General features: G+C 43.3%; 1 protein-coding gene across 26 annotated transcripts in view; it reads right to left on the reverse strand.

The window, feature by feature from the left end:
* Epb41l2 (erythrocyte membrane protein band 4.1 like 2) overlaps window positions 1–12,444 on the reverse strand; it is a 180,391-nt gene that overhangs the window by 61,989 nt on the left and 105,958 nt on the right. For all 26 annotated transcript variants that reach the window (XM_076928012.1, XM_076928011.1, XM_076928010.1 and 23 more), the window contains exons 5-7: window positions 5,627–5,669; window positions 4,510–4,585; window positions 260–478 (exon numbers count right to left, since the gene is read on the reverse strand). In XM_076928012.1, the coding sequence (XP_076784127.1) occupies window positions 260–478; window positions 4,510–4,585; window positions 5,627–5,669 (338 nt within the window). The remainder of the gene's footprint in view (window positions 1–259; window positions 479–4,509; window positions 4,586–5,626; window positions 5,670–12,444) is intronic.

A 12,444-nucleotide genomic window follows, 5' to 3' on the forward strand; every position in this document is an offset into this window, starting at 1 on the left:
ACTAAGAGGCAGGAGAAATGTAAAGTAATGTCAAACCAGAATGCACACAAGTCTGCTTCCTGACAGGGTGAGGGAGACATGTAATATGGGAATATACAGCATTCTGATACAGGTGTTTATCAAGAACACAATCCCCACATTACACTAAAAAGGGAAAGGAGCCAGTAGACAGGCTAAAACCTGCTTCTCAATGCTGAGCAAGCACTCTGCCTACGTCTGCCTGCCATGGTGCCTGCCTCCCACTATCTTATCGACAGACCTGTGAGTTTTATGCAGTTCTGCCACCTTTTCCTCCAGCTCCTTGGTGTGGGCCGGGGCAAACTGGAAGTCACCAAGATCAATACTCCCATACTCCTCTGGGTCATAGTCCCCATGCTCAGCCTGCAGGGTGTAGGATCCCAAGAGGGCGTGAGTCACAAAGGAGCAGGGCAGGCGGCCAGAGGCGATGTCCTGCCTCAGTTGAAGGCACAAGAAGTATCTGTGAGGGGCAAGGAGAGAAGTATTCGTTAGCCTAACATTTTAGCATTCCACTGCAAACAAACACACATTATTGGGACTACTTACATTCATAGCAAAAATAGCTGTTCCATAACATGAAGTCTCCCCTCATCCCTGAGCTCCTAAACTGCTGGCTTCTTTCTAAAACTACATCTAAAAGTTAACTAAGACAACAGACATTTTGAGAAGAATCATTAAAAAAAAAAAATCTAGTCATTCACTGTTGCCTACTAATACCCTTTCATACTAATTTCTTCTTTTCCTGAAATGCTTTTAACAATAACAGTCCCACTAAATCTACGTTGACACCCTTGTTTGTCCACTCTTTTGTCCAAGACAGCTAGCTCAGTCCCACAGAAACACAGGCACTCTGAAGTCATGAAAACTGACCTGCAGTCCTGCGCAGGTTAACTCACTTGCCCTGGCTTTGTTGCCTTTGAGGGTGAGAGTAAATGTTAGGTGCATACACAAGCTGGCATGGAGCCTGGGACTCACTAACTGAGAGCTGTAATAGCAACAGCTACCTGTAGTCAGTGATCTCATTGTCTCAGTACACCATCAAAGAAGAATTGTTGGTTCTTTCACTAAACTAAAATGAAATGTGATTTCTTTTCTATGGAGCTTTTTTTTTCTTTTGAGCTCCATTGTCAACCCCTTTTAGGGACACGTATTAAAGCCTAATCTCTGCTCTTCAATTTGCCATTTGCTAAAGTTACCAGTGACCCTGAGATGAACAGCAGTGACCTCATTTAAGATCTCTTCAGGGTTACCCTTCATGATGACCTTCTCCTGTGGATGAAGGATGGCCCCACCCACACTGTCAGACTCACTGTGAGTCTTAAGAGCTGTAAGTCTCTCCCTTTTCTTGCTCTCTGTCCTTCAGGTAGGGAAGGCATGGTCTCTGGGCAGGCCTCAAGGCTGATGAGCAACCAGAGTTCTAGTTCATCTTAACTGTGCCCAAGTTTCCATGGGGTTGATCCCACAGAAGATAGGAATGCTAGGATCACCACCGCCCCACACTTATCAAAGGACTCACACAAGCATTCACAATTGCTCTAGATTTTTCTGGTTCTCATTGATGCTATCGTCTGAGTATTTTCATGCATTCCAGAAGTCCTCTTTTTAAGGAACGTTGTATTCCTTTGACTTCTAGAACCACACAAATTTAACAGCACTGCTCTGGAGAACTGAATTGGAAGCTGAGCCCCAGGCTGCCCAGCCCCAACCACAGCCATAGTAGGTCTCCTGCACCTGCAGCTCCCTCACGTGCCCCTCAGCCTTGCATGCCAGCCCTCCCGTTCTCAGCCAAGTTAGAACATTTTCAAAGAAAAACTGGCAAGAACTTTCTGAATTTCCTGGCTCTGTTTTCTTTGACAGTAAATGATTGCTGTCAAAATGTCTGTCCTCAGTGGGAGTGCTGGCACTCAGCTTTACATGGTGTGAGACTTCAGTCTGAATAGTGTTGCAAGCCCCCCACCAAAAGCCTGCTGACCCCCATAATGTCAAATTACAGTGAAGATTTCAGTTGGAATTTCTACAGGTCTTGAGGAGCTAGTCCTGCCACACAGAGAAAACTAAGCAGAGTTCTGTGCAATAAAGTCAAAATTACCATAGGACTATCACTCCTCAAGCAAATTACTACAAGGAAAGGGAAGAGTGTACACCAGACAGCACTGTGTCGAAGTTCATGACATTCACTGCTAACAGGCACCTCTGCAGAGGAGCTATGCCCTACATGCCAACACATCAAAGACTATGCCCAAGGAAGTCACTGTGAGGTTACAATACTATTTATTCTTTGCTAGCTGGAGCTAATGGAATCAAGGCATGGTTAAAATGGAGGTGGTGATGAGTGAGCACAGGAGAGCACTGGAACTCAGCAACAGCACCAGGCGAGGAGGAGAGAGCAAAGCACACCTGACAGTCTCCAATCTCAGCAATAAATGTCCATCATTTCAAGATCATGTGAGCATTACACACTGACAACCAAACGGCTCAGCAGAAGCACCAAGCGCACAGCACTGGCAATCGGTCCTCGTCTAAGACCATCTCGTTTTCTAAGGTACAAACACTGCAGTCTCCCCAGGCTATGTGAACAATCACCAAAGACTGCACAGAAATCATGACTTGCACTAACTCTTCACAACGTTATGGCATCCTATCACACAGTCTAAAGAAGACTAAGATGACCATGAACTCAACTGTCCACAACCTTCCTTGGTTACTCTAAAAGACCCCATCAACACAAGATCAGCAAATGCTCTTGTTTCTAAACTGAATCCTCTATCTGCAACTTATGACTATGTTCTCATGGCCCACATAAATTCAGGAGAGATGAAAATGTAACAGCTAGCACTGGCTACATGAATTCTACTGTTGTTTCTTTTACTGTGTGGGACTGGTGCGGGGAAGGAAGAAGAGTCACCAGTCCGTATGACTTTGAAGACAAATTTACAGGGGCCAGGGAGAACTCAACTAGCAAAATGATAATTGTGCAAGCAGAAGCAGCTGAATTTGAGGTCCAGCACCCACATGCAAACTCAGGCAAGGTGGTGTGTACTGCAGAAGGACAGGGACCTCTGGGGCTTGCCTGCCAGCTCATCTATTCCTCACAGCAAGTCCCAAGCTCAGAGACAAAACGCATCTCTAAGAGCATGGTGGGGCTGCAGAATGGTTAAGAGCTCAGTGGTTAAGAGCACACACTGCTCTTGTGGAAGACTGAAGGTCAGTTCCAAGCATCTCCATTAGGTAGCTCCTAACTGCCTGTAATCAAATCAGATACCCTTTTCTGGCCTGCAGGGGGACCTGTACTCACATGTACATACCCACATATATTCAAAACAAAATGATAAAAACAAAGCAAAACAACAGCAAAAGCTAAGGTAGGGTAAGAGAGATGGCTCAGCTGTTAAGAGCACTGTCTGCTCTTCCAGTGGTCCTGAGTTCAATTCCTAGCAACCACATGGTAGCTCACAACCATCTGTAATGGCATTTTTTGCCCTCTTCTGTCATGTAGGTGACATGCAGATACTCATATACATAAAATAAACAAAAATAAATCTTTTCTAAAAAGCCAAGGTAGATGGTTCCTGAGAAACATATTTGAGGTTGACTACTGACCTCTACATTCATAAGAATGCTGCATGCTTTTGCGTGTGCGCACACACATACATACACACACACCACACGGAGAGAGGGAGGGAGGGAAGGAGGGAGGGAGGGACAGAGGCATTTCTTTACCTACTAACTAGGTAAATATAAATATATATCTATATGCATGAGAGAGACTAACACAGGTATACACAGGGTAAACTATTTAAAAAACCACTTTGGCATTGAAATCTGAAACACTGAAGGTAAGTGCCTTTCACCAGACGACGTAAAGCTGTCATCAATACTTTTCTTTAAGTGTTTTATTACTTGAAAATAAAAGAAGAGTAAATTGAAGTCCTGTCAGTGGCAATACTTGAAGCTATTTGGAACAAGATCCAGTTTGAGTGAACATGTAAGTTTGTTTTGCTCTGACAGCGGCTGGAGGCTCGTGTGAGGCCTCAGCAGCTAAGGCACTTGGGGCCCAAAGACATGTGCTTAATAACCTGAGTTCAATCCCCAGGATCCACAGAGGTGAAAGGAAAACAGACTCTACAAAGTTACCTTCTTATTTCCACATACCCACTCTACATACTCTCTGACATACACAATAATATATGTTAATTGAGAGGTGGCTTAGCAGTTAATATTAGCAGTTAATAGCACTTCTGCTCTTCCAGGGGACAGAGACTGGCTTCATAGGACCTACACACTGGCTCAGACCTGCCTGTAACTCATCTCCCTCTTCTTCCTGTGGATCCTAGGCATGCATGTGGTGCACATACAGAGAAGCAGGCAAATTTTATCCCACAGTTCCTTTTATTGCTCTTCCAGTCCTACAGTTACAACCACACTCACAGAACAGAAAAATAAGTAACAGTAATAAGCAAAGATGCAATTCAAAATTTAAGTACAAGTTACCTGGTGATATCTTCAGTCAACTGAGAAGGATCTGGAGGATAAAATTTCACATTAAAAGTGAACAGCCAGGGAAGATCTGCAATTATAAAATATAAGTTATTTACCAAATACCAGGTTTGGGTGGCTTATTGAGCAATTTGTTATCACTTAGACATTAACAATAAAATGTTTTTAAAAACTAGAAATGAACACAAATTAGCCTGATCTACAAAGTAAGTGCCAGGACAGCCAGGGTTATTATACAAATAAACCCTGTCTCAAAAAAACAAAACTAAAAAACAAACAAACATCAAAACAAAAACAAAAAAAGTACAGTTCCAAATTAAAATGAATAACACAATTATATTAGGTATGACAGAGCAAACCATCGCAAACAAAAGGTGGACTTTGAGGAGGCTGCTGAGAGGGCTCAGTCTGTACAAGCATGAGGCCTGAACTCCATCTTTAGCAGGGTACAGCAGGGGCATGCACTTAAACTCCAGACTGGCGAGGTAGACACTGTAGAGCCAGGTGGACTGGTAAGTTCAATGGCCTTGTGATCCAGTCAAATTGATGGGCTCCAGTGAGAAATTGTTATCTCAGAAAACAAAATCAAGAGTAATCAAGGAAGATACCAAAGGTTGACTTCTGGCATGTGCTCACATGTGCACACACACACATGTGCACACATGCATACATTCAGATATATACAACATATACATACCACATAAATGTCACCCCAAAAAAGTCCACTGTATTTTTAAAGCCAGGCTGTTATCTCATACAAGTAGACCTCACAGGCACTTAAGAATGGGTCTATTGCCTCCTCAAAGGGAAGGCTTGAAGCCATCCACAGTCACAAGACTTTGAGTTTTGTTGTTGTTTGAGGTAGTGTTGTACTGTGCAGCCTGGAGTTCAGGATCCCTGCCTTGACCTCTTGGGTGTTAGGACTACAAGCACCTGGCACCATATCCAGTTAAAGTCACTTTCACAAGTATCTTACAGTATTGTTGATTTCAGCATATAAAACAGAACCAGCACCCTATTCTATGTCACAATTGTAGTATTTATCTCCACAGGTTTTTATTAAAGGCAGAAATAATATGGACTAATTTAAGTATGGTTCTTAAATACTCACTTCTCAGCTGTCTCTTTATTTCTTTTGCAGGATCTAGCCAGTTCTGCAGGAGAAAAGAAAAATTAGTTATGCATAGAAACTGTCCCATGTCTCTAAAATAAAATGGAACAGTTTACCACCTATACCTCACATCTCATACCTAGTTATAGAGCTTTCACTTGTTAGCATTCTCCTGGGTGTACGTGTATGCGCATGTGCGTGTGTGTGTGTGTGTGTGTGTGTGTGTGTGTGAGAGAGAGAGAGAGAGAGAGAGAGAGAGAGAGAGAGAGAGAGAGAGAGAGAGAGAATGTTAAATCTTTGATATAATAATTATAAGGGGCAATTTATCTATATATAACTTTATCACATGGACCTAACACAAATCACTCCTCGGACACTGAAATAATTTGTTCCCAGTTTCTTCTTAGGAATAAACTAATCTTAAGGATATAAGGATAAAATGTGAATTGTAAACTGCTGGCTCAGAAGTACACATGCCCTGATCCAAACAATCACATCAACCTCTAAAGCCAACTTCTTCACATCCTTCAGCCTCCTGTCACTACAACTGAGACCAGTGAAGAGATAATGCCTGCCCTGCCCCCTCTCTCTTTCTCATATGAATTTTGAAAACACAATTCTAACATCCTTCCATCTGCCTCTCATTTCTAGTCTTTGAGAAAGCCAACCAAAAATAAAACAAAAACATCTTAAAGAAACAAAAGAGAAAAAGAAAGAAGGGAAGAAAGAAAGAAAGAAAGAAAGAAAGAAAGAAAGAAAGAAAGAAAGAAAGAAAGGAAAGAAAAGAAGGAAAGAAAGAAAGGAAAGAAAAGAGAGAGGGGGGAGACAGAGAGATATAAAGAGAGAAAAGGAGGAAAAGAAAAACAGAATTCCAGTCTTGGAACCACATAATGATAGTAAATCTTTCAAACTGTGAAGCAAACGATTCCTGCAAATTATCAAAAACTTGTACTTTGTGTTTTCCCACATTATTGCTAAGTGACAGGAAAGCCTATCACTTCCTAATAGAGAACAAGTACATTTTTTGAAAAACACCACATTGATTCAGACAACTGACTTTATATACAGAAAGAAGTCTGATGTTAAGTCTCTCACCCAATGTATTACAACACCTGTATTTAAACACAATCTTATTCCCAGGCAGAAAGAACAAAATGTTTGTTGTTACATATGAAATAATTGCCTGTCAATCTCCTGAAATGCAACAGAACATGACCCACCACTAAAAAGTATTAACAACAGCATCTTTTGAAAGGAGCCCTCGGATTTTACTACGCCGTGAACTCTGGCAGTGAGGATCCAAACCATAACCAAGAAGTTCTATGTCCTAACACTGGTGATAGTCAATGCTCTCATTAAAGAGCCACCAGAGCATGGTACACAATTACTGATGATCCAGCTGCTTGGTGCATTGATGTGAGGGGCCAGTGAGACCCTGTAATGGCACCTCAAGTACTGTGTTAAGAAACAGCTCTATTTTTTCACTCAGAAAAAAAGTGTAGCATTCAGCTTCCTTACCCTGCAGCTGCTGTCCTACACACAGCTGGTCACAAATGGGTAACTATGATAAGAACACACGAACAAGAAAAGTACATCGTTCAGCTTCTAGTCAGGCTGGACTGAGGCTGGGGAGAGGGGAGGGAGGGTTAAATGTGTGCACTGAAACCCAGAGAGTAATGATCACAGAGGGAACGGACTCAGGGACAACTGGTACAAACCCCAATGACAAGATGTCTTCTGTCGCCGACTCAGAAACACAGTAAGGGAGCACTGCTCATCTCACAGACAGACCTCCCAGACTCCAGTTTCCTTAATGACAAGCTCATGCAGATGGCATGCTAGAGACAAGCAAAAGGTTTCTGTGTTCCAGGAAAGAACAGCGGAACCCCACACATGGACCCGAGGTCCAGCTTCTACACCTTCTATCCTCAGCACTAACTCCTCCCATTACCTGATCACAGTGAGTGAGGGAAGGGTCTACAGAACTAGACAGCCATGAGTGACAAGCTGACAAATGAAACTAAGACCACTTGTCACAACACTGACTGAAAGTGTTTCTATGCATTACACTTACTCCATCACTGGGGAAATCAGAACAAGAACTCAACCAAGACCCAAAGCAGAGAACACAGAGGAATACTGCCTATGGCTTGCTCTTCTGCTTCTCCCACTGGTTCATTCTCAGCTGGGTTTCTTAAGTAGCCCACACCCACCTGCCTACAGATGGGGCTGCCCACAGGGAATTGGGCCTTCCCTCATCTACCATCCATCAAGAAGATCTCTAACAAATATGGCCACGGCCCAACTTGATCTGGGCAATTCAATCAAGATTCCCTCTTTCCAAGTGACTCTAGGTTGCATCAAATTGACAACAGAAACTATCCAGCACACAACCCTTACCCAGAGATAACAGACTATATTTACACAACAGGACTGAGCAGCAGAAACCACTGTTTCCATGTGCCTACCTGGTTTCCTTTCCTAACCACACTGGCTTCCATTCTGCAAGCTCCACTCCTCGCATGGAGGCAGGAGGTCTTGTCCACTCAGACTACAGTTGTGCACAGGCATGGATAGACTGTATAATCCATGTTCTCTGGTGTGCTTGGCGTTTTTAGGAAACCTAATATTAAATATTAAAAATCAATACCTGCTGAGTTCTATCTGTCCATTTCTGCTTCCTCCTCCCCTGTGGTCTTCTTAAATGATTACATATTATTTTATTAAATTTACTTTTATTGAAGTTATCTTTGAGTATGTATATTATGGTTGGTATATGATTTCTTGACTAGTGTTATAAGTTATCAAGCAAAAGTTAAAAATATATAATGTAACATCACAGAGGAATTAAGTCTAGTCTCTGGGTCAGCAAGTACTCATAAACAAACAAACAATTTGTGCTGCTCTGCTCTGACTCTTAACAGAGTCTCACTATATAGTCAGGCTGCTCTTGGAGATCCTGGCCCTCCGCCTTACTTTTCCAAATGCTAGGACATCATATATATGCACCACCACACTCCACAAACAAAAATGTAAAATAGAAAGCAACTTCTATGGGTTGACACTTAAAGAAAAAAATGAATAAAGCATTAGACACATAAAAAACAAAAAACAGCATCAGTGAATAAAGGAGATGATCAGATTAAAGACGTGGTGAGTGAACACATACAAGTACATACATGCAGGCACACAGAAGCCCCTCAGGAAACTTAGGCTATATCCTTACTGAGTTCAAGAATTGGCTACTATAACCACAAATACAGACTTTGGGCCTAGAAATATATGGAGTCAAATCCCCACTTACTTCCCACCAGGTCTAGGACTTCCATACATTTCTCACCCCCACTAAGCCTCAATTTCCTCAACAGCAAAATAGAATTCCCAACATCTACCCAACTGAAGTGACTATCTTCCACCCTAGAGCTGCCCACTGCTCTGCAGGCTGGATATTAGGATTTCAGAATTTGAACTGCTGATGCCCAACAAAAGTTTGCCCATGTCTTCATTTGTTTTGGGGAGTCTCAGGTTGGCTATGAGAATTTCACAAATTCACCCAGATTGACTTTCAGACAAATGCTGAAAGGATGAGAGTAGTCCTGTCTTAACCCTCCATTCTTCCATAGCACATGTACTGCTTCACCAGATCCCTTCACTATGCACACTTAACCCCACGAAAGCCAACACAAGAGGGACGTCCAGGTTTTCGGCATCACGGTGAAACCTACAGCCCATCTGCAGAACAGCGGATTATAAAGTTCAAATGAACTAAATCTAAACGTAGGCTTTTGCTTAAGCTTAGTTACTATGAGCCTTTAGTTCTGCTTCTGGAGAGACATAGTTGGCTATTAGTCAACCCCTCTAATCTTCATAAAGACAGCATGGACATCAACTATACTTCTAAAAAGCACCTCCTGCCATGTTGCTTAGGAAATAGGAAACTGACTTACATCATACCCGGGTCAAGTGTCAGACTCTGTTAACGAAAAAACTCAAGACTTTCTCCTCTTTGAAGAAAGTTCAATATCTTTAATGATGAATCCATTTACACATGAATACCAAAACTACAGACTTACAATTCTGTATCAAAGAAAAGTATGTTGCTTGAGTCTATAAACTTTTAATATTTTCTATAGCAAAGTTTACATGAGAGTTGGTAAAACGTTTGACACTAACATTTTCATAATCACATAAATTGAAATGCTTCCAACTCCGTGTCACAACTAAGAGACACAATACTACATTAAAACCAAAGACAGCATAAATTTTTCCCACATGACAAATTGTTACACAAAATACTTATAGCTCTGTCTAAATTCCACTTTACAAAAGGCTGAAGTAAGTACTTGAGGCTTCTTTAAATACACTTAACATTTAGTTTGAGAAGAAACACAGAGGCAGGAGTCTGGTGAAGTATGGGTTTGGCATGCACACAACACAGAGAGACACACCCACAGTGCCCCATCTCCTACAGTGGAAACCTCAAGAACTTCAAAGGAGGATTGTGAAGCTAAGTTGGACAGTAATCATTTTCTGAAAAAAAAAAAAAAAAACAAAAAAAGGAAGACTGTACACATCTATATTGGGAAGAATGAAAGTTCTTTTGCCTAAATATATTTGAGACCTGGATTTTGCCTATATGTATTTATTATATATAAACATATTATATCTAAAAATGAACATTATGGTCACATAAATATGTAATGTAACATATTCAAACTATATGTGAGTGTTCACTTTCTGAAAAGTGAGTATCACAAAGGACACAGATGCAAAGCATAAGTACTAACATGTCCATCCAATTTTACCAACATGTTCATGTGACATTTTGCAAGAAACACTGACCACAAAGTTAGGTAAGGAATGCTTGAGTCTTCTTCAGCAACTGGCATCTTTCTGTCACTGAGAACTCTACAGTGACCCCACTAGAGTCTAGCTTTACATTGTCTTAGAGAAGACGCAGGCCATCGACCTCTGAGCCCCCTTCTGATCTCACCATCTTAAGCTCCCAGGCTGTAGCCACCCGCTTCCACAGCCAAACCCTAGGTCTCACCACACAACTCCCCACCTCATTATACTTCAGCATCCTGCTTCCAGATACAACCAGGGTAATGAGGAGAAAAGGCAACACACAAATAAGGTTTGTATTAATATGCTGATGACAGAAGTAACTGCTAAGTCACCTCCTTTGGCTGGGGAGAGGGTGGTAGAAGGCAGGCAGTGGGTGTTGGGGGAAGGGCCTCTCATAGAATATTTAGAAAGCTCTTTAGAAAAGGCAGGCATTTAGATAATAAGAGAAAGAAACTGCCATTGAGGCATAGTATGTTTGAGCAGATAGGTATACCAGCAAGGCTTCCTTGGCCAGCAGAATCTGGCATGCACTGACCATCAGCTGCTGTGAGACAGTGCTGAGGAGAAAGTTCATGCCAATTGCAGAGGATTAAACTACATGCACTAAAGGTTTCTAAGAGGGAGTAAAATCACAGACGCCTGACTAGTCACAGAGGTAAGGAGAAACAAGAGTCCAGAACTAGCCTTCTGGGACACATGGCATTTAAAGGGAGGATAAAGTTTGCTTTTAAACCAGGAATGTTCAGCAGACAGCTGAGCACAGGACAGGAAGCTCTGGTGTAACATACGGACTAGACATGTACACTAAAAGTTTAAGTTCAAAACCAGAAATCCTTCTGCCTGAGTACCTATTCAGACTGTCTATTTTATTTGAACTAACACCATAGTGAACCATTTTATATTTTACAAAAATTAAACATTCCTATGAATCTACCAATAAACAATTTCAGAGGGGGAAGGGGGAAGGGGGGAAGGGGGGAAGGGGGAGGTAGGGGGAAGGGGGGGAAAGGGGAAGAGGGGGAGGGGAGGAAGGAGGAGGAAGGGGAAGAAGGGGGAGGAGGAGGAAGGGGGAGGAGGAAGGGGGAGGAGGAAGGGGGAGGAGGAAGGAGGAGGAAGGGGGAGGAAGGGGGAGGAGAAAGGGGGAGGAAGGGGGAGGAGGAAGGGGAGGAAGGGGGAGGAGGAAGGGGAGGAGGAAGGGGGAGGAGGAAGGAGAGGAAGGGGGAGGAGGAAGGGGGAGGAGGAAGGGGAAGGAAGGGGGAGGAGGAAGGGGGAGGAAGGGGGAGGAAGGGGGAGGAAGGGGGAGGAGGAAGGGGAGGAGGAAGGGGGAGGAGGAAGGGGAGGAAGGGGGAGGAGGAAGGTGGAGGAGGAAGGGGGAGGAAGGGGGAGGAGGAAGGGGGAGGAGGAAGGGGAGGAAGGGGGAGGAAGGGGGAGGAAAGGGGAGGAAGGGGGAAGAAGGGGAGGAGGAAGGAGGAGGAAGAAGGGGGAGGAAGAGGGAGGAAGGGGGAGGAAGGGGAGGAGGAAGGAGGAGGAAGAAGGGGGAGGAAGAGGGAGGAAGGGGGAGGAAGGCGGAAAAAGGGGGAAGAAGGGGGAAGGAAAGGAAAGGAATGGAATGGAACGGAAAGGAAAAAGGTAGGAAGGCAGGAAGGCAGGAAGGCAGGAAGGCAGGAAGGCAGGAAGGCAGGAAGGCAGGAAGGCAGGAAGGCAGGAAGGCAGGCAGGCAGGCAGGCGGGCAGGCAGGAAGGAAGGAAGGAAGGAAGGACGGACGGACGGACGGACGGACGGACTGGCAAGTAAGTCACTTTCTCCTTTGGAGCTTTGAGGAGGAATGATGAGCACTTGACTGGAACCATGACCAACTTGTAATTTATTGCTTTACAAGGCACTTAGTTTATGTAATGGAGTGTGTTTTTACTTCTGAGGAGAGTACTCTAAACAATTCTAATAAAAATACATGCTATTCAACAGGCAGG

The sequence above is a fragment of the Arvicanthis niloticus genome, chromosome 30, assembly GCF_011762505.2.
Source record: "Arvicanthis niloticus isolate mArvNil1 chromosome 30, mArvNil1.pat.X, whole genome shotgun sequence".
Lineage (NCBI taxonomy): Eukaryota > Metazoa > Chordata > Mammalia > Rodentia > Muridae > Arvicanthis > Arvicanthis niloticus.